Source organism: Mustelus asterias, chromosome 9 (genome assembly GCF_964213995.1).
Source record: "Mustelus asterias chromosome 9, sMusAst1.hap1.1, whole genome shotgun sequence".
NCBI lineage: Eukaryota > Metazoa > Chordata > Chondrichthyes > Carcharhiniformes > Triakidae > Mustelus > Mustelus asterias.
Window position 1 is genome coordinate 124,414,224 of NC_135809.1, and position 23,512 is coordinate 124,437,735.

Consider the following 23,512-nt stretch of genomic DNA (forward strand, 5'->3'; position numbering starts at 1 on the left):
CAAGGTAACAGGTGCTGGAACAGAGGTTGCTGGAGCTTCGAGTGTAAAATTACTTTTGTGCAGAGGACTCTTTCCTTGAGAACATTTCCTCCTGGGCACAAACCAGTGGAATTGTATAATCAGTTTCAACTGTTCTAACTCCACAATCTTCAAAGGATTCCGAATTAAGAATTGAGAGAGCAATACGCTGAAGAAGAAAAACCTATTAGGCTGAATATTAGATACAGATTGGTTATTATGCATCAAGATGATAGAGTATGCTTACAATAAAGGTTCTACAATGGAAAAAAAATCTCAAACTAATTACTTTTCACAAATGACCACCCATTTTTTGAGAAGGGATTTAAAAATAACCTATTCAGAGTTAGATTGGGATTAGTTCTTTGTTGGAATGCATATGATTTGATTTATAATTGTCACATGCATTGGTACGAAAAGTGGAAAGTATTATTTCATGTGTGCTATACAGATAAAGCATGCCGTTCATAGAGTACAATGGGCAGAAGGAAAGGAAAGGGTGCAGAATATAGGCCGGCATTCTCTGGCCTCCCAGCGGTGTGTTTCCCGCCAGTGGGAGGTGGCACGTTGTTTGCTAGCAGTGGGAATTCCCATTGATGTCACCCCACGCCGGCGGGAAACCCACGGGTGGGGGTGCAGGTGCACTGCCGGCGCGAATGGCAGGAGAATTCCAGCCATAGTGTTACAGTCATAGCTAAGGTGTAGAGAAGGACCTTACAGTCTTGCATTCTGGTTTTGCCGTGCATCACAAATAGACTTTCCTTTCAACAGCGAGCCCAACCACAGCTGCCCAGATGAGTCTCTCAAATCCCAGCATGCTACGTTGTCACAGCGTATCCAATCAGGATGGGTCGTACGATCCATACAGTGATTCCAGATTCCGGAACAGTTCCATGTCTTTGGATGAGAAGCACAGGACAATGAGTCGCTCTGGATCATTCCGGGATGGATTTGAGGAAGGTTAGCCATGACTACATTGAATTCTCCATATGGTGCTAAACTTTAGCTGCAAGAAAGAGCTTAAAATTAATCTTAACAGATGCAAAAATGTTGTTTCATGCTTTGATGAAATATATAATTCAGAAGAAACCCCTTTACCTAAAAGAAAATTGAGGGGACGAGATAGAGTACACAGGATAAAAGTCTTTCCCTATTGGAGAATTCTAGGACCAGGGGACATAGATTCAAGATAAGTGGCAGTAGGTGTAGAGAGGACATGAGGAAGAGCTTTTTTACACAAAGAGTGGTGGGTATCTGGAACTTGCTGCCCAAGTTGGTTTTGTAGGCAGAAACCTTAAACTCTTTTTAAAAAGTACCTGAATCTGCAACTTAAGTGGTGTAAGCTACAAGGCTACGGACCGGGTGCCGGAAGGTGGGATTAGAAAGGGCATCGGAGTGTCCTCGGGCTGGCATGGACAAGATGGGCCAAATGGTCTTTTTCTGTGCTGTAACTTTTCTATGGTTTCTAATGTTAAGAATATGAAACTTGCTGCCATTGAGAGTGGTTGAAGCAAAGGCAATAGGTGTGTTTAAGGGGAACCTAGACAAGCATTTGAAAGCGAATGGACGAGATAGTTGTGATGGTAGCTTTAAATGAGAAAAGATAGGAGGAGGCTCAAGTGGAGCATAAATGCCAGGATGGACTGGTTGGACTAAATGGCTTGTTTCTGTGCTGTATATCCTAAAGGAATCAAGGATTATGGGGATAAGGTGGGAAAGTAGAGTTGAGGATTATCACATCAGATCAGTCATGATCTCATTAAATAGAGGAGTAGACTCCTTGGGCCTAATGGCCTGCTTCTGCTTCTAGGTCAATATAAAGTGCTCCCACATCTACAATAATAAATTGTGAGGGGAAAAACACTCCTCAATTGGATGGAAATTATTAATTTTGAATCTTGATTTTCAGTCAAGCACTGGGAAGCTGCAGTAATGAATTTTATGGTTTTAAATAGTCAAACTCTTAACAGTATCGCAGCACGCACTTAGATTGGTGGTGGAGCCAGTGTTGGGGATGGTTGGTGATTGGGGTACCTATACTGCATTTCTTTGCCTGGTGCACATGAAAGATGTCCCTATTGAAATACAGCACAAGCTCCTTATCTGAAAGACAGCAAGCCTATGTGACTTTCAAGCAATTTTTGATTTGGAAACTGTTATGCATTGTAAAACCGTTTCTTTATGTTGACACCAGCAAACTTTATTTAAAAAAAAGTCAAGAACTGTCTTTGCAACATTTTCACAACCATTAACACTGCGTCAGATAAAGCCATTCAATGGATTGTTAACCTTGATATCAAATTATAACTGCTTCCTCAGCCATTTGAGTAGAAAATGTGATGCCGTTCAGGATGAAGCAACTCTCAGCTCCATTTCTTCTGCCACCTAAAACTAAAAATGATTTGCTAAACTTTCTCTCCTGAAGACCATTTGCCTCTTACATTGAGACTGGGACCTATTTGCTTTGCATACGTGTCGTGACACATTGGTTACTGTAAACTAACCCTGGTGTTTACCCTGTTGTGGTGATACGATCTTACACAACAGATGAACGTTGCTCAAATAAGAAATGGCATAAGCTGCCAGAGAGGTGGGAGTTTTTACTGACTTTATATTATCTGCAAACCTTCATAGTACAGCCAAGTTTGTTATGTTCTGAAAAAAACCTAGGTTGAACATGCATGAGAAATCGTTGCCATGATTTTACAGAAGGCGTTGAATGTTGTCTCGTGACTCTCATGACATCTCGGGTTGTTTTTCATTAGCCAACTCTTGCCTGTGTCATCAGCAAAGTTTGCTTTCCCTCTGTAGGAGCAGGTTAAATAAACCAGACCATAGCACATCAAACATTTATTTAATTCATAGAATTATTGAATCTCTCCAATGTAGAAGGAGGCCATTCAGCCCATCAAGTTTGCACCGACAACAACCCCACCCGGGCCCTATCTCCGTAACCCCATGTATTTACCATGCTAGTCCCCATAACCGGGGAAAATTAAGCATGGCCAACCAACGTAACCCACTATCCTTTGCAATTTTCTGAAGTTGCTGTTTGAGGTTACCTTGGTGACTAAGATGCAAAAACCAGTTAATAAACTTCCAGAAAATATCTTAGAATAGAATGATCGAATCCCTACAGTGCAGAAGGAGGCCCTTCAGCCCATCAAGTATGCACCGACCACAATTCCTGTAACCCCACATATTTACCCTAGCTAGTCCCCTGACACTAAGGGGCAATTTAGCATGGCCAATCCACCTGACCCGCACATCTTTGGACTGTGGGAGGAAACCGGAGCACCCGGAGGAAACCCACGCAGACACGAGGAGAATGTGCAGTCGCCACACAGGCAGTGACCCAAGCCGGGAATTGAACCCGGGTCCCTGGCGTTGTGAGGCAGCAGTGCTAACCACTGTGCCACCATGCTGCCCCTATCTCCATACTCAACTACTGCCTGTTTTGAGAAGGGGCTCAGAGCCTCGAAAGGTTGTGTGGCTTTTGCTACCAAATAAACCTGTTGGACTTTAACCTGGTGTTGTTAAACTTCTTACTGTTTTGAGACACGCATATAGTAGAAAGAAAAACTCTTGTTTTCTCAGTCAATTGCTTACCTTAGTGACCAATCTTGTAGACTGTAGATTACCACACAGTGATCAGTTAATAGAGGCAGAAAAAAAACTACAGCTTTATTATACGAGAAGTTAGAATTCCCTCCCTAGCCAGCAAACAAGAAAAATCCAATGGGTTTTCCCCTAATCACTGTCTACCTTAAAATAAATTTATTCGAGGGATGCTTGGAATTAAGTAAACCATGAGTTAGAGTATGAGCTGAGGAATCTCCGTGGTGGTTGTTTCCCCAGAGGCATTCATGCCGTGTGTTGTGCCTCTGCTGGGATCAATTAATACAACACAAACCAGGAACTCAACTTGGGAACTTCGTAGCCATCATGGTTCACCGATTCTCTGATTAAACTCATTGAGACATCTAAGCAGAGCTTCTGTTCAGGATTTTCATTTCAGAATTGAGAAGAGTTGAGGCCAGGCACTAAATCGCTAAATATGGACATACTATGGAAGCTTACAGAAGTTAGTGACGCCTACCAGAGAAGTCCAAAGATGTGCAGGTTAGGTTGACTGGCCATGCTAAATTGCTCCAAAGTGTCCCAGGATTAGGAGGATTAGTGGGGTAAGTACCTGGGGTTACAGGGTAAGCCCTGATAAGATGATCGGCTGAATGGCATCCTTCTGCACTGTAAGTATTCTAGCATTTCAAAGGATAAGGGGTATTAGTGAACTATCAACATGGCAGGCACTTTTCGATAAAACTTGGCGTCTGCTTTATTGGGGCTGGACAGCAATATCATTGCAGCACTTTTGGTGGGTTGGCTTTCCTGCTTGAAGATTTTTTTTTCTCTCAAAAGCCTAACTTTCGAATTGCTGTTTTTCTAGAAGCAATAAATTTTTATATTTATGCCAGATGCAAGAATATATACCAGATTCTGCCATGATTCTCTGCCCCCACCATCTGGTTTTTTTTGCAACCGGGTGGCACGGTGGTACAATGGGATAGCAGTGCTGTCTCATAGCATCAGGGACCCAGGTTCAATTCCAGCCCTGAGTCACTGCCTGTGTGGAGATTGCATCATTCTCCCCATGTCTGCGTGGGTTTCCTCCGGGTGCTCCAGTTTCCCCTCTCAGTCCAAAGATGTGCGGGTTAAGTGGATTGGCCATGCTAAATTGCCCCTTGGTGTCAGGGGGACTAGCTAGGGTAAATGCATGGGCTTGTGGGGATAAGGCCTGGGTGGGATTGTGGTCGGTACAGACTCGATGGGCCAAATGGCCGCCTCCTGCGCTGTCGGGATTCTATCTACATTGCAAAACGTTTTGGCATTTAGCACGAGTGTAATTTGTAGCTTTTTTAAAAATCCAGCAGCATTATTGTGACAAACTGGACTGTATTAGTGATTGAAGAGATCAAAGAAAAATGTGTCTGTTGACTTGAGGGAAATGATAAATAAGTAGCCTGGGTTTGCTGGTTATCAATGAAGGATTTGCCATTTGCCTTGGCAAAAACTGCCCACAAAGATTTATCAGATCTGGAGCATAGGATTTCTCATTTTCCACATCAGTTTTAATTTGATGCTTTCTATGTGGGATCTTTGGGATTGTACAAAAGAGTGGGTAGACTGATCAGCCAATCATATTGAAGAATTCGCAAGACAGAAAAGCAAGAAGTTAAAAAGCAGGGAATTTCGATCGCATTTATGTTGTTGTGCAGAAAGCAAAAGAAAAATTACAACATATGGGATTAAGGAAGGAAAGTAAATATCAGGGCAAACGCCTTTTTAAGGCTTTGGAGAAGGTACAGAAAAAATTTACCAGGATGTTGCCTGGTATGGAGGGCATTAGTTATGAGGAGAAGTTGGAGAAACTTGGTTTGTTCTCACTGGAACGACAGAGGTTGAGGGGCGATCTGATAGAAGTCTACAATATTATGAGATTCATGGACAGAGTGGATAGTCAGAAGCTTTTTCCTAGGGTGGAAAAGTCAAATACTAGGCGGCATAGGCTTAAGGTGCACAGAGGGTGGTGGGTGCCTGGAATTCACTGTCTGGGGAGATAGTGGAACCAGATACGATAGTGACTTTTAAGGGGCGTCTTGACAAATACATGAATAGGATGGGAATAGGATTTTCAATGGTTTTTACAGAGAGAAGAGTTTGCAAATAGTTGAAGTTCACTTCAAGTCAGTGATTTCTAAAGATGCTGTGTGCAAACACTGTGGAGGAGCAGAATATCACTGTTTGCAACACCCACATTTCCTCATTCAACTGTGTTTGTGGCATTACTGTCAGCTTTGCATACTAATGGTGGTGAACAACAATGGCCTTGACATTATTACCTCAAATTCTGGGATATTAGCCATTATCGATCGCGACTGAAAAACTGATTTTCAGACATGGTCTGACCTGACTAATAGTTTTCATTTTCCTTCTCTTCTTGGCCGGAAAATCCTGTTGCAACCCGAAATTTTGTACAGTTCATGGCTCTTCTCTGTCTCTGGTCTCCAGCACCTCTTCTATTTACTCAACGGTAAGAACCAACAGTTCGACTACTTTGTTTGTTCCTTGTTCCCTACATGTTTAAAACACAATAATCAAGAAGGTTTAGTGCAGAATGCGAAGGTCTTTCCATGTCATGAATTTTTAAAGTAATGTTTTGACCGTTTGCTTCTTATCCTCCGCCTGGTAATGACTTCAAATCTGAAATTCCAGTTTAAAAGATACTAGTTTCAGCAGTACAAACCCTGCTATTATATTGGTGGTAGATAGAAAATTAAAATTGCACCTAGGCATTATTACAGACAACTTTTTAAAATTAGGTACACGGTTTTCATAGCCTGGTGCCAGAAAGCTATGTTTTACCCTTGCATTAAGCAATATTAATATGTTGCAATTCCGTGTGCATGTTTGCTACAGAAGGGGGAGGGAGTGCTTTTCGCTGCTGTGAATCATCACTTTTAAACAGTTGTTTTGGAAAAACAGATTGTTGCATCATTGTCTCACTCTAGCAGGATTTAATTTTGCCTTGCGCACGCAAACATTAACATCTTGTGACCACACCCGTGATGTCACTTTACCTGTCAGTCGCATGCTAGCTGTTATTTATGTTTTATCTTGCACATCAAATGCCTCCGTCCAGTAAGAATTCAAGGTGGCTCAGAAATGTGATAGTCTGGGTGGCGTCCTCGGGTTTAGTCCCTCTGCACAGTTCTCGTTTCATCAGCGACAATGACTAAACAAGTAGCTCCAGCATGATGGCAACGTTAACTCTCACTGCTAGGCAGCTGATGGTAGGTGTTGGTGTGAAGTTTGTTGTAAGTTTTTAAGTTTTATTTATCCGTGACAAAAGCAGGCTTACATTAACCCTGCAATGAAGTTACTGTGAAAATCCCCTGGTCGCCACACTCCAGCGCCTGAGGGAGAATTTAGCATGGCCAGTGCACCTAACCAGCACGTCTTTCGAACCGTGGGAGGAAACTGGAGCACCTGGAGGAAACCCACCCAGACACGGGGAGAATGTGCAGACTCCATACAGGCAGCCACCCAAGCCAAGGATTTCACCGATGGAAGATGTTTGAATCTGTGTGCACCCATTCATAGGTTTTCTTTTCATGACGTGGGTTTAATTTAATTGAATGTATATCAATGAGAATTAGCTTTGAGTTGATAAAACGTATAAACTGTAGATTAGTTACTTGGTTCTTTTTCTTCTGCTGAACTGATGGGATGATTGACTGCGCAATTTATTTTTACGAGAGCTTACTTGTTAGAATTAATTTTAAACAATCAGGTAGCGTACTTCACATTGAGTTGGTTAGTAAATTAATAATGTCAAAATGCATTGAACATGCAACGTTATACCTATAATAATTGTAGCTGTAATATGTTATACTTTAAAATGTTCGTGGTTTATATACTGGATTCAAGAAACATTCATGAAAGGTTAGAATTCTGTGCATGATTTGATTAATTGATTCTATATGATCATGACGAAAAAAGATTAAGGAATGGTTAAGTTATACTTGTTAGAAAAATCAGCCCTGTTGCTGTTCCTTTTAGAACTTGTTATTGTCAAGTGCTTGAAGGTATTTTGGGGCGATGCACAAAAATAAACTGATTAGGGTGTGGACAGGTTTTGTAATCCTTGTAAGTATCTAACCTGAGCATCAAAATTGTGGGCAGTGTTATTTCCTGGTGTGCTTGTACAATGATGCATTGGCTATTTATATCATAGTTTATCTTCATTTTCCCTACACTTGGCATAAAGGGCTTCCATTCATTCCAACGCGACAGTCAATATAGTATCACCATAGTATCGCCACTAAACTATTCCTTCCAGAACACTATGAAAAGTTGCTTCCTACAGCTGGTTTCGAGCTGTAGCCTTGCTTCTGTCACTAATTCAAGTCAGTCACTTGCCAATTTGCAAATTCTTCCCAAGTCACGAAGTAAAAAAGAGCAAGGGAGCTTCCTCAGTGTCTGGGGCAGCATTGACCTCTCGATGAATACCACTAAAGCAGATTATCTGGTCATTTAGCCCATTGTTGTGCAAAATTTGGCCGTCATGTTTGCCGGTGCAACTAAGCACTTAATTAACAAAAACAGGAAATGCTGGAACGTCTCAGCAGGTCTGACAGCATCTGTGGGGAGAGAATAGAGCCAACGTTGACTGTCTAGATGATCCTTTGTCAGAGCTGTCAGGGTTCGATTCCGGGCTTGGGTCACTGTCTGTGTGGAGTCTGCATGTTCTCCCCGTGTCTGCGTGGGTTTTCTCCAGTTGCTCCTGTTTCCTCCCACAGTCCAAAAGATGTGCTGGTTAGTTGCTTTGGCCATGCTAAATTCTCCCTCAGTGTACCTGAACAGGCATCGGAGTGTGACAACTAGGGGATTTTCACAGTAACTTCATTCAGTGTTCATGTAAGCCTACTTGTGACAATATTAAATAAACTTGAAAGAAAATTTCGCCTCTCACCATCCACCCAGAAGCAGAATGATGTTTTTGATTTGCTTCCCCCTTTACAAGCTGTGACATATTTGGTGCGATCTGTTTTTTTATTAATTACCCCACAGCAAATTCAAGATAGGAGGAACTCGAAGGGTTAGTTTATTTGCACACACACAAAATGCAGGAGGATGGTGGCAACATTGCCTCTTTTGCATTGCATAGTAAAAGAGGGATGGAGAAAAGAAAGGTTTACTGTGCAGAGAAAAGAAAAATTGTTTAACCTGAGTTCAAGAGTCCAGAATCAAAGTCCAATGAGCTATTCCTTCACTGAGGTAGATAGGATGAAAACCAGTACTGCATAATTCACTTTTCCAACCATGTTGACTTCACGCAATGAGGTTGGCATGCAGAATTGGATCAGTTTTGTAGGGGATGGTACAGAATTTCCAATAGAAGTAGTGTAGATGGGGCCAGGTGTCCAACCTGGACCAGAGCTCCTTGTCTATTGCGATAATAAAAAGGCAGACAGATGCTTTGCAGTTCAGCAAGGCAATATTACCGGTTCCAACAGCCAGAGGTCCATGTCACATGGTTCCCACCTCTCCACACTGTCTTTGACGAGGGATGTGGGTCCCCTGAGATTGTTACATGTCTCAGCTCTTAAGAATTGAAAGGAAGGTTAGCAGATGAACAGACTTCAGTTGGCCAGCCTGCATTAGGAAATGCAAATGGCCTTTGTAGAGCTCTCTTTAAATTGGTCTATGCAGCCCATTATAGGCCATTAGTAGCTCTTCAGGGATAATGAGGTGCAAATTTCTTCAATACTGCCAGTAGCTGTTTTTGTTGAGGATCATATTCAGACATGGATTCAGCAATTTTAGGTCTTTTTCCCAACTTGAACATTTTTGAGATAGCAAACTGTATAGGGTGAAGTCTTGGACCCTCACACCCTATATACATACATATCTGTATATTATATACATAAATAAAACAGAGTATATAACATATGTATACATCACAAACATTTTCTCTTCCTGTTGCTACTAGGAGTGTGGTTATCAAAGACAAAAGAGTAATACACTCATCACTGAATATCACTGTTTAACACATGGGCTCAATAGTAGATTACTATGCAATTCTGTATCATAGTATCAATAGAAGCAGTCACTTGTAAATTGTGCTGCTTTTCCACGGATGTCTCATACATCACCATTCACAGCATAGCAAATTGTAATTGGGATGGTTCTATAAAATAATCCAGAATTATGGTTAGTCAGCCTTGTAATTGTTTATGCTATCAGATGTGCTGTTACCACCTTCCTTGGGAACTACAGCTTTTCTGCATGCACTAATGGTCTTAAAAAGCAAAATAAACAGGCCTCTGCTCTTAGACGCGAGTGTCCAGTTACTGCCAGAAATGTCCCTCCAGATTGTCTGCTGAAGTTTTGTCACTAAGATTGAGACCATTTCACTGAGCTGCCTTTGCTGCTTTCTCTCTAGGGGTTGGCATGGTGGCACAGTGGTTAGCACTGTTCCCTCACAGTGCCAGGGACCCAGGTTTGATTCCAGCCTTGGGTGACTGTCTATGTGGAGTTTGTACGTTCTCCCTATGTCTACGTGGATTTCCTCCAGCTGCTCCGGTTTCCTCCCACAGTCCATAAGACATGCTGGTTAGGTGCATTGGCCGTGCTAAATTCTCCCGCACTGTACCCGAACAGGCACCGGAATGTGGCGACTAGGCGATTTTCACAGTAACTTCATTGCAGTGTTAATGTAAGCCTGTTTGTGACACAAATAAACTTTAAAAACTAATGTCATCGGCTCCCAGTATCCTTGTCAATGATTCGACCATAAGACGTAGGAGCAGAAGTAGGCCATTCGGCCCATTGAGTCTGCTCCGTCATTCAATGAGATTTTGACTGACCTGACATGACAATCTTCAACTCCACTTTCCCACCTTATCTGCATAACCCTTGACCCCAGCCATTGTCCAGGGCTAAATCTCATTGGTCACAAGCTCTGAGCCCAGTTCAACCCAAAGTTGAACCTTTGACCCTATATCCTGTCCTTCGAAACACGAGTTGCTTCTGCCGCCATGCCATGGCCTAATTCCACTTCTATGCTGCTGAAAATCTATTTCCTAACTTATTCACCTTCAAACTTTTGAATTTCCAGTGCTCTCCTGGCTGGCACCCCACTCTCCATCCAGAAATTGGGCACTGTTTCTAAAGCCCCATTCTAACAAAACTAAAAGTACAACCAAAGAACTCTCCCCCCCCCCCCCCCCCCCTCCTCCTCCTCCTCCACAGACACAGGGAACACTCCATGCACATGGGGACCATGCCCCTTCTACTACCTAGAGACACAGGACCCTCCAACCCATGGAGAGAGGGAGCCCCCATCCCTTTGGACACAGGGAATTCCCCTCCCTTCAACAGATGTCCACAGAGGAATATAAATAAGGAATTTCATGCTGGCATCTAATTACATCAGTGGCGAGGATGATTGCATCTCAAGATCTCTTTTGGTGAGAATCTCGTTTTCGTCCCCTTGCAAGAGTTTGCAACCCAATTGCCATTTGCGCCCGTGGCAAACTGGGGCGCAAAATCTCAGCTCCTTTTTTATATTCCAGAAACCTTTTCTTTGTTCCCCTGCCCCTTAAATGGTTCTTAAATGTTACTGTTGCCCTGCAATGTGACTGCGGTAGAGGTTTTCAAAGAGAATTCTGTAACTGCTGTGGGGAATTCTTGAAGGCTAAGGAAATTTGGCATGTCAGCTACGACTCTCACCAACTTTTACGAATGCACCATAGAAAGTATTCTTTCTGGTTGTATCACAGCTTGGTATGGTTCCTGCTCTGCCCAAGGCTGCAAGGAACTACAAAAGGTCGTGAATGTAGTCCAATCCATCACGCAAACCAGCCTCCCATCCATCGACTCTGTCTACACTTCCCGCTGCCTCGGCAAAGCAGCCAGCATAATTAAGGACCCCACACACCCCGGACATTCTCTCTTCCACCTTCTTCCGTCGGGAAAAAGATACAAAAGTCTGAGGTTCATGTACCAACCAACTCAAGAACAGCTTCTTCCCTGCTGCCATCAGACTTTTGAATGGACCTACCTTGCATTAAGTTGATCTTTCTCTACACCCTCGCTATGACTGTAACACTACATTCTGCACTCTCTCATTTCCTTCTCTATGAATAGTATGTTTTGTCTGTATAGCGTGCAAGAAACAATACTTTTCAGTTTATGCTAATACATGTGACAATAAATCAAATCGAGTGGGAATTTCAAAAAAACCGATGTGCAACAATCAGATCTGTTCATAGTTTAGCACCGCTGATCTAGAGCTTAGTTATCGTACGTCAAGGAAGCAAGTGAGGTTCTTTCTTTCTGTGCTGCTAATGAAGCACCATCTGGAATTCCTCATCTCTGTCGACATATTCTGTTCAATAGTGGGCCGTGAGTCGCAAGTTAACTGCATTTCAAATGAATTGTAAATTAACACGTGGCTGCTGCACATAAAACACTGTTGGGCACTTGGAAATAGCACTTAATTATTTTCGAGCCTGTACCTCGCACGTTGAGTAGACAACCTATTTCCCTATTGGTTAGTTAGTTAATTATCACTTCGTTCATATGTATGTAAATTAAACATGATCTCCCCGTACCAGCGCCGAAATCTTGCTGCCGTTTACACCGGTGGAATCCTGTGGTCCTGCCAACAGCACATACCCCCGCCGCAGGTTTCCTGGCAGCGAGGGGTCCGCTCAATGGAAAATCCCGTTCACGACAGTTGAGACCAGAAGCTCTCACCGCCAGCGAGCGGTGTGCGGCATCCCACTACCGAGAAACACATCACAGAGGGGGAGAAAATTCCTGCCCCATATATATTTACCCATGCCATCAATCGTGCCATATTTGTACGGTTTCATTGAACATTAGGGTGTGCACAGTGGTTAGCACTGCTGCCTCACAGCGCCAGTCACCCCAGGTTTGATCCCGGCCTTTGGTGACTGTGTGGAGTTTGCACATTCTCCTCGTGTCTGTGTGGGTTTTCTCCAGGTGCTCCGGTTTCCTCCCACACTCCAAAGATGCGCAGGTTAGGTTGATTGGTCATGCTAAATTGCCCATTAGTGTCCCAGGGTGTGCAGGTTGGCGGGGTAAATACACAGTAAGAGTTTTAACAACACCAGGTTAAAGTCCAACAAGTTTATTTGGTAGCAAATGCCATTTAAACCTGTTGGACTTTAACCTGGTGTTGTTAAAACTCTTACTGCGTTTACCCCAGTCCAACGCCTGCATCTCCACATCATGACTACCATCAACGGGGTAAATACATGCAGGGTTGCGGAGATAGGACCTGGGTGGGATACTCTATTGGAGCGTTGGGTACAGACTCGATGGGCTCAATGGCCTGCTTCTGCATTGTGGGGGTTGTATGAATCTATATGTGGCATAACAAATGGCAAATAGCATTCAAATCAGCCAGTCTGAAATAGATTGCCTCAAATCCATTGAAATCAGATTGCTTTTAAGCATGCAAGGAGAACTTACTTTCATCACATATAGTCAGACTGATTTGCGGTTCTTAAAATGCTGAATTTCAATTCCTTGAGGCAAATTAATCTGAATTAACAGCAGCAGTGGGTAAACAAGTTTGGTTTATCTTAATCTTTGTGGAACTTTGAGTACGTGCGGCAGGTCAGTGAAAATCATGTTGCTGTAGAATAGCATGAAGCATAGGGAATGAGGCAATGCCCTTGGATGGTCAACTGTGCTGATTTGGAGAGGGCAGCCATGCACGCAAAGAAGTGAAAAATGGGAATTTCAAGTGAAGTCGAACACCTGAGCGATGCCAGTTTTAGCAAGCGGACATGGGGACTGATTGCCTAAAGGCGATAATCCATTTCGGCTCCTGTCATTTTGCTCTTACTTCATCCTTCAACAGAATCACTTAACTGCACTGCTGTGTTGCTGGTAATGGAGCTGGAGGGGATATACTGTCTGCCTCCCTGGGTTCCATTTGAAAACTGCACATTGTTTTACCATGTTGAGAAATTTAATGGGATCACATGTAAGGATGACATGTATGTTGCCTCGCGCAACTGTGCTAAAAACAGCAGATTTTTGAAAAATCTTACTGACTTTTGAATTTGTAAATGATGCGTATATTGGTGTAATTTTAAAATGTTCTGCGTTAAATATGAAAAGCGGGTGTGAATCGGAGGATGGAATTTTGTGGAGAAAGGGGAGGTCGCGTGAATTGTTCAGCAATTCTCTCCTGACCTCCCAGCCTGGTGCAAAAATTGTCCAGCAGCGAACTGACCCAATAATTTCCCCCCTGCAGCATTAATGCACAGCTTGTGGGCTAAACAGGCTGAGTGGGACGTTACCACTTAGTGGGAGCAAGTCCCACCCACAAGAGATGCAGGCCAATCTAATTGCTTTAGCAGAACTGAGTGCCAGAAGCAGTAGTAGAGGCGGGTGCAATTTTGTCTTTTAAAAAGCATTTAGACGGTTACATGGGTAAGATAAGAACATAAGACCTGGGAGCAGGAGTAGGCCACCTAGCCCCTCGAGCCTGCTCCGCCATTCAATAAGATCATGGCTGATCTTTTCGTGGACTCAGCCCCACTTACCCGCCTGCTCACCATAACCCTTAATTCCTTTACTGTTCTAAAATTTATCTATCCTTGCCTTAAAAACATTCAATGAGGTAGCCTCAACTGCTTCACTGGGCAGGGAATTCCACAAATTCACAACCCTTTGTGTGAAGAAGTTCCTCCTCAACTCTGTCCTAAATTTGCTTCCCCTTATTTTGAGGCTATGCCCCCTAGTTCTAGTTTCACCCGCCAGTGGAAACAACTTCCCTGCTTCTATCTTATCTATTCCCTTCATAATCTTATGTTTCTATAAGATCTCCCCTCGTTCTTCTAAATTCCAATGAGTATAGCCCCAGTCTACTCAGTCTCTCCTCATAAGCCAACCCTCTGAACTCTGGAATCAACCTCATGAATCTCCTCTGCACCCCCTCCAGTGCCAGTATATCCTTTCTCAAGTAAGGAGACCAAAACTGTACACAGTACTCCAGGTGTGGTCTCACCAGCACCTTATACAGCTGCAACATAACCTCGCTGTTTTTAAACTCCATCCCACTGGCAATGAAGGACAAAATTCCATTTGCCTTCTTAATTATGTTTGATTTTGATTTATTATTATCACATGTATTAGCATACAATGAAAAGTATTGTTTTTTGCGCGCTATACAGACAAAGCATACCGTTCATAGAGAAGGAAACGAGAGTGCAGAATGTAGTGTTACAGTCATAGCTAGGGTGTAGAGAAAGATCAACTTAATGCAAGGTCAGTCCATTCAAAAGTCTGACAGCAGCAGGGAAGAAGCTGTTCTTGAGTCGGTTAGTACGTGACCTCAGACTTTTGTACCTTTTTCCCGACGGTAGAAGGTGGAAGAGAGAATGTCCGGGGTGTGTGGGGTCCTTAATTATGCTGGCTGCTTTGCCGAGGCAGTGGGAAGTGTAGACAGAGTCAATGGATGGGAGGCTGGTTTGCGTGATGGATTGGGCTACATTCACCACCTTTTGCAGTTTCTTCCGATCTTGGACAGAGCAGGAGCCAAACCAAGCTGTGATACAACCAGAAAGAATGCTTTCTATGGTGCATCTGTAAAAGCTGGTTAGAGTCGTAGCTGACATGCCAAATTTCCTTAGTCTTCTGAGAAAGTAGAGGCATTGGTGGGCTTTCTTAACTATAATTTCGGTATGGGATATGGTATAAAGGGATATGGGCCAAATGCAGGCAAATGGGACTCGCTTAGTGGTAAAAACTGGGCGGCATGGACAAGTTGGGCTGAATGGCCTGTTTCCATGCTGTAAATGTCTCTGAATCTATGACTCCTACTTCTGATCACCTTCTGGTGATTCCTACTGGACTGTGTTTGTGTGGATGTAGCATGTGGATTGAATGAGGCTCAGATCCGTTGCAGCCGCTCCCCTCCCACCCACCAGCCCCACCATGAAATTGTCACTACCTGTCAAAGATAAGAACATAAAATAGGAAAGCCATATGGCTATTATTAAATCAAAGTTATGTGAGCAGTGAATTATTGAATAATACTTGAGTTGTAGAATCATTTTTGTAGAATAATACTTTGCCTAATTTTTGTTTATGTCCTTCTGTATCTATTTGTCTTTTAAAATATGAACCTTTTTTTTGTTTTAGCCTGAAGAAAAGTCACAATCGGAGGTAAGTGTACTTCTACATAATTCAAACACTTGAAATTTATGGGTTTTTTAAAGTTTATATATTAGTGTCACAAGTCGGCTTACATTAACACTGCAATGAATTTACTGTGAAAATCCCCCAGTCGCCACATTCCGGCGCCTGTTCGGGTACACCTGAGGGAAAATTTAGCATGGCCAGTGCACCTAACCAGCACGTCTTTTGGACTGTGGGAAGAAACCGGAGCACCCGGAGGAAACCCACGCAGGCACACGGAAAACATGCAGACTCCGCACAGTGACCCAAGCCGGGAATTGAGCCCGGGTCCCTGGCTCTGTGAGGCAGCAGTACTAACCACTGTGCCACCGTGCCGCCCAATTGTGGCTAAGGTCCCTGATGCTGAATGAAATGAAAAGCAGCTGCACAAGTAATAGTTACTCGGGGTCAGTGTGCACAATCGTCATAAGATGGTTGTGCTGCCTTGTCAGATTGTTTTATAAAATGAAGACGATAAAGGAATATTAGCGAATATTTATACAAATTTTATGAAAGTATTTGTTGAGGTGCCACCTAAAGTGACTAATGATAAAAGATGCTATTGAGAATTAAAGCCATGTGCTGCCTGACTCAGGTAAAAGGAAATATCTTAGATGGGTGTGTGATGTTATTTGGGGATATTATTATTTATTGAGATTGTAAATAGTCTGCGTTTTGAGAATTGAGGAAAACCTCCTGCTGACACCAAACTTGGGGGGGGGGGTGGTTTGGCAAATGTACAACAAATGATGCCAAACATTTTCAAAGGTGGCAGGAGACAAAAGGACAGGCCAGAAATGCTGTTCAGTGCAGAGCAATGTAGAGAGAGCAGGTATGCTTTTCAGTTTAGAGGGTGGGGGTTTGCCGTTCAGATAGAGCAGTGTAGAGAGAGAGAAGGTATACCGTTCAGTGCAGAGCAGTGTCGAAGGTCTGAGCAGTGTGAAGCGCGATGTTTTGGAAGAAGGAAATCAAAAAGAAATGCACTTTAAAACAGCAGAATTCTGAGCCCTAAATTTTTCATCCATTAGGCAGGTGCTCCCTGCCACAATCGGCCTTGGGACATGACTACTTGGTGGCTATCCAATTAACGGGCAGCCATCGTGAAATGTACCCTGGGAAATGCTCAACGTGGCTGGGGAGGGCAGACGCTTCTCATGTGCTCCCTTGGTGAGGGGACGGCTGCTGTGGAGCCATTGACCTGATGGAAAAACTGTGCAAAAGAGTATTTGGGCAGCACATTCAAATCCAAACCTCAGTCCCCAGACAACTTTTTAAATCTCATTTCAGCCCTGACATTTCATCCTGCCCTGAAGGTAAAACGTCAAGGCCACCGAGCCAATTGGCCCACTCACCAACCATAGAAACAGACGGGACACATAAAATTGCATCTAATTGATCCTTATTGGGCTAAGTTGTCTGCTTGATTGTCGGGTCTCACGATTACAACTCTCCTGTGCGACCATCGACCAAAATATTGCGTGAGTGCGCAATGATGTCGGTATGCGAACCTAATGGGCTGGATATTCCAGCCGCGCTTGCTCTGAAACCGGAAAATTCCGCCCGAGGTTAATGAACCTTTCCATGGTCCGTCCCTCGCTCACTACGATTCCCGTGGCGGGTGGAATGGGAAGATTTGCCCCAATGTCTTCTCGCGCAGTTTCAAGCAATGCAGGGGAGTGGGGGAAGGTGGGGGGCGTGCCCACTGAGCAATGTAAAATTCAGGCCTAAGTGGATCAGAGGAATCATAACATGAATATGCACAGATTTTTGAAAGTGACAGGGTAAATAAATGCAGCCACAAAAAGACAAAAACATTTATGACCTTGTATTCACTGGCAACAGATACAAAGATAAGAAGGTAACGTTGAAGTTGCATGAGGCCCCAGTCAAGGCTGGCAAGAATATCATTTAACTTTAGGCACCCCACTGTTCGAAGGGTATAACATATATGAAAAAGGTTTACTGTAAATTCAGTAGGGCATAAGCAGGGATGATGATTTGGCGACGATTGTAGTTGAAGGTTGATTTGATGAAGCTCTTCAAGATCTTGAAAGATTATGATATGGTAAATAGGGATAGATAATGAGACAGTAACACAAGGAGGCAAACTGAAGAAGAATAATTAAGGAGGAGGCTAGAAAGAGACATTTTTATGCACAGGGTGGTTAAAATGTGCAATTCTCTGCCATTTTAGAGGAGAATTAGATATTTACTCGAAAGAGGAACACTGAAGATTGTATGGCGCAAACAAGAGAATTTGATTACATGCCTCCTGAGGTGAAAAACCACTGGATGGCGTAAATGTCCTATTTCACAAAAGCGCCATGTAAACCTACTTCAAGTGTATCGAATTTTCAATTCAGAAACATAATGGGAGTTTGAGGTACTTAATTTTGTGGCATTTGGGCTTGCAGATCCGCAAACTTCGGCGAGAACTCGATGTTTCCCAGGAGAAAGTGGCAGCACTTACGACACAGCTCTCTGCTAATGTAAGTACGCTTTGGGAGGGAGGAATGGGGAGGGCCTGGGGATTTAATGCGGTTATCATTGCAGTTATATTCTGCTACTCAGAAGAGTTGCCCTAGCTATGTAACTGAAAGCTTGCCTTTGCCATCGCACTATTCTTCAGCAAAGAGGAAGGTCTAACTTCAGATAAATGTACTTCAGGTGTTAATAGTGAGTGGTGTAATACCTCTGCCTTGGCAAGATTTGGACTTGTGAACGTTTAGGTTGATGGTGATTTTGTTATGGGTATTTTTAATTAGTGAAGATTTTTCGCATTCTTTTTGTTGGTTAGGCAATATTTTAATTTTACCATTATTTCCTCCTAAATAATGCTCACAAATCCAAATGTTACAGAATTCATTCAAGATAGAAATGTTTCTGTAAATAATGAAACATACGTAGAAACTGGAAGCAGGAGTAGGCCATTCGGCCCTTTGAGCCAGCTCCGCCATTCATTTTGCTTATGGTTGATCGTTAAATTCAGTGAGTGGAATTTTCCCGTCCCACTCGCTACGGGAATTGTAATGGGCGGGACACGCACCATGCACCAGGTCCGTTGACTTTGGGCATGATTTTCCAGCATTGGGGCGAGCGTGGCCGGAAAATCCTGCCCAGTATCCTGAATCCGCCTGCTCCCTTCCCCATATCCCTTGATCTCATTAGCCCCAAGAGCTATATCTGATCTATGAAAGATAAACTCGGAGGAAAAGGAAGTTATCTCTTCCACTCAAGTGTACAGCGGCCATCTATATTTACTTTCTTCAGAAATATATTTATTTCAGTGAATAATTTTATAGATTTTGCAGAAAATGCAATCCAATGGTTTCAAGTCAGAATCCTGTCCCCCCCTCCCCCCCCTCCACTTTTTTCACAAGAAGGATTAACATTATATTTTCAACACTTCAGTTCTCCCCACTGAGGACGTGTTCCAAGTACCATCTCTGTCTGACGAGTTGACTGCTGGGAACTGCCAGTGATCTATCCAGAGTGACCCATTCTCTTAGCTTTCCCTTCCTTCTACGTCGGAAGTATTTGGCCTCTGTTTTATGTCCTCCACTGATAGCAGTGATAAATCAGGAATGTGCTTATTTTATTGATGCGACACGGGTAAGGGCCAAGACCATTATGCAAAACACTGACAAGGTTGAAGATGGTCGTTGATAAGGCTAAATAAATCACCAAAAGATAATTGCCTGACACTGATTCATGGTTTTTAAAGTTTGTTGTTTATTGGAAGAAGCAGAGATTTACATGATTCTGAAGTCCTGAAAAATAATGGGATAGTCTGGGAGAGAGGTGAGAGTTTTCCAGCTGTAGGATGTAGTGGAGCATGTAGGGCAATGCAGTTGTTAGCGTCTAATGTGCCATGACATAACACAGTAGAATGCCAACACAATGAACCGTGGTGTTGCTGATACCTGTTTAAAAACAAATCCACAGCCACGTGGTCTTATGTGTTCATTGGCATCTTTAACCTGCAGTGCAAGTTTTGCAAAACAAGTATTGAATTTTTAATAAACACAAAACACTGAGGATCTGAAATACAAACAGAAAAATGCCGGAAAACCTCAGCAGGTCTGGCAGCGTCTGCGGAGAGAGAAACAGCGTTAGCATTTCAAGTCCGTTGGGGGGGGGAATTTTCCCATCCCGCCCACCACAGGAATTGTAGCGGGTGGGAGGGAGTGGACCATGGAAAGGTCCGTTGACCTCGAGTGGGATTTTTCGGTTTTGGGGCGAGCGAGGGTGAGATTTTCCGGCCGATGTGGGAATCCTCTTCAGAGCATATTCACCTTCATTGCTGCTGCTTCTTGTTTACAAGGTTTACCTTCGTTGCTTTCCATTTCCCTCCTGGTCTTTCGCGGCCACATTTCCTCCCTCAGTGACTGTCTACATCTCTCGACCACCTCAAGTGGATTCCATCTGGAGTTCCATCCCTTAAGTTTCCAATGCACCCAGGATTACTGGTACCTCTGGGACATAGAGAATTCCTAGAACTGCTGTTCTCGCTGCATCCTGAGATACATGCTTAGTGCCAGGTGCCACTATATGTACACCCATGACCTCGCTCTCCAGTGGCAATGGCTCACCCACTCTCAGAGCTATCTTTGAACCCTGTTCCATTTCATACTTTATCTCATCCACTGCCTTATCAACAAGCTTTTTCTGTTCCTTTCAGGTGTTAAGGTAGATTTTTCCATGTAATCCTATTCAAATATTTGTCACCATAAAATATTAACGATATGAAAAAATCGATTTTCTAAAAGGCTTTTAATCTGTTGTGTCGACAGCAAGAATTGGAACTTTACAATAATGCCTGCATCAGATTGCTTGGCTACCTTGGTTTTTTTCAGCCATCTTCCAGTGGTGGTTTTGCCGAGCTTTAATTTGAAAAGTATTTCTGATGTACTAACCAATTAGCAGAAGAGGCAAATACAAATTTGAATAAAATGTCCACTATTCTGCTACGCAAGAAAGTTTGTTAAATTGCTGCAGGAGTTGAAAGTCACTCCCCATAGCGCCATTGGTAATTATTTGGGAGATGGATGTTTGCAGAACACCAGAGAGGCTATCAATCATAAGTTCCTTCCTTTAGTTAATTATGTTTAGCCTAGAGTGGCTCTGTGCATATGGTTTGTGGTCATTGTTTGGAATGGTGTTGTGTTTGAATAACAAGCGATACTGCCAACCACATTTGGGTCATTGCTTATCGTCTCCTTGCTACTTGTGCACTTGATGTTTTGTTTCTCTTGACCTGGCATCGTTTGTGAATTGGAATGTAAACTGTTTCAGGGTTCCAGGTCAACTCTGACATTGTCTACACATTTAGAATGGATCGAGGTTGCACCAGTAATGCATGCTGTTAATAAGATAAAACTAACAAGTAAAAACTAAAACAAGGGAACTAATGAGATGGCCGAACTGATGAATAGGGAAGTGAAGATTCATTTTAAATTGAAGGAAGGGGGTTAAGGGAGATAAAAGCCATCAATGGGAACAGTTAGAGAAGAGAAATAGATGGGGTAAATAAATAAATACCCAAAGTGGATAGCATGCAGAAGGAATAATGGGAATAGAGGAATAGCTGAAGGAATATATATATTTGATGTGGGAACAGAGCGGCCACTTGGGGTTAGGATTGTGACTTGTGTAGAAGATCAACACCTACTGCTTGGGCTGCTTAAGCCAAACACCTGTTTTCTTCTTGTAATCTTTACGTAATTCCATGTAGGTACGCCCCTTAACAGGCAGATGTACAATTTACTTGGTTGGGTAAGGAACAGAATAAAGTTGATGAAATGTTTATAGTTGTCTGCTCCTGCCCACAAGACAGCTGGCCGACTAAGATCAGCATCTCCGCACATCTGGGAGGGACAGTGACACGCTAGTCTTTTGCCTTGCTCCAACTGATTCCTCGCCAAATCCAGTCATAGGATCATAGAATCCCTATAATGCAGAGGAGGCCACTCGACCCATCAAGTCTGCACTGATCATAATCCCACCCAGGCCCTATTCCCGTAACAGCACATATTTACCCTGCTAATCCCCCTGATGTTGGGGTCAATTTAGCATGGCCAATCAACCTGACCCACACATCTTTGGACTGTGGGAGGAAACCGGAGCACCTGGAGGAAACCCATGCAGACAGGGGGAGAATGTGCAAACTCCATGCAGACAATGATCCGAGGCCAGAATTGAACCCGGGTCCCTGGCGTTGTGAGGCAGCAGTGCTAACCAATGTGTCACCGTGCTTAGAACCTTATCCTGTGCTTTCTTCCTCCACATCATTGTGGTGGGTCAGGTGGATTCTTACCACTTTCAGTTCTCAAATGTAGATCAGGACTATTTATGGGCCCTGAACCCAACGGTCTTTGAGGTCCAGCTGCCTCTGGCCACTTCCGGGAAGATCACAATCAATAAGTTGCCTCTGAGGGCCCCAACCAACTGAGAATGGCAGATGAGACGTTCAATTGGAGTGCCTGAAGCTTGATGGCAGTACCACCCAGAGTGGTAGGCGCTACCACTGTATGTAGGAGACAACACCAGGTTAAAGTCCAACAGGTTTATTTGGTAGCAAATACCATTAGCTTTCGGAGCGCTGCTCCTTCGTCAGATGGAGTGGAAATCCGAAAGCTAATGGTATTTGCTACCAAATAAACCTGTTGGACTTTAACCTGGTGTTGTTAAAACTCTTACTGTGTTCACCCCAGTCCAACGCCGGCATCTCCACATCATGTAGGAGACAACACAGACGACTCAAGGTCTTCGGAAATTGGCATAAACAAATGTGACCACAGGCCATCCTGCCCATGCCTTCCTCTCCACCCTATCCCCACACCCCACTCCACTTTTAACAAAGAATCCAGCATCCATGTTTTGCAACTACCCTTTCGGGCTTTCTTTGTATTGACTGTTGTGTAAACTGTTGCACTATCAATTCTCAGGCTGTATTAAGGTGGCATCAAACTTTTGATTTATCTCTGAAGTCTCTTTTCCCACTTTAAATCTGACAATTGCAACTATCTCTTTCACTCACAACACTTTGGCAGCTTTTCTCTTGAATTCTCCAGAACAATACCTTGCTCTCTGTTCTCTTAACTTCAGTCTTAAGACATTCCTGCTGTATCAATTCCCTGGTTATCTGGACTGTATCTGGTTCTTTGGGAAGTCTGTCTCTTTGCAGCCTCTTTTGTCCCGTCCAGCTTGTCTTTTCTTGGCAGAGTTGAGGGATGTTCATTGCTTGGTATCCGATCTCCAAATGCAAACAAATTCCGCTAAAACTAAATTCAAAAAGCTTGTCTACCTTTAAAAGGGCCCCCAGTTAGAACATAGAACATAGAACATTACAGCGCAGAACAGGCCCTTCGGCCCACGATGTTGCACCGACCAGTTAAAAAAAAAAACTGTGACCCTCCAACCTAAACCAATTTCTTTTCGTCCATGAACCTATCTACGGATCTCTTAAACGCCCCCAAACTAGGCGCATTTACTACTGATGCTGGCAGGGCATTCCAATCCCTCACCACCCTCTGGGTAAAGAACCTACCCCTGACATCGGTTCTATAACTACCCCCCCTCAATTTAAAGCCATGCCCCCTCGTGCTGGATTTCTCCATCAGAGGAAAAAGGCTATCACTATCCACCCTATCTAAACCTCTAATCATCTTATATGTTTCAATAAGATCCCCTCTTAGCCGCCGCCTTT

At 43.4% G+C, this 23,512-nt stretch overlaps 1 protein-coding gene across 2 annotated transcripts in view; it reads left to right on the forward strand.

Annotated features, from left to right (window-relative positions):
* nav2a (neuron navigator 2a) overlaps positions 1–23,512 on the forward strand; it is a 385,063-nt gene that overhangs the window by 289,968 nt on the left and 71,583 nt on the right. For both annotated transcript variants that reach the window (XM_078220996.1, XM_078220997.1), the window contains 4 exons: positions 790–978; positions 6,057–6,109; positions 15,769–15,792; positions 18,219–18,293. In XM_078220996.1, coding sequence (XP_078077122.1) covers positions 790–978; positions 6,057–6,109; positions 15,769–15,792; positions 18,219–18,293 — 341 coding nt within the window. The remainder of the gene's footprint in view (positions 1–789; positions 979–6,056; positions 6,110–15,768; positions 15,793–18,218; positions 18,294–23,512) is intronic.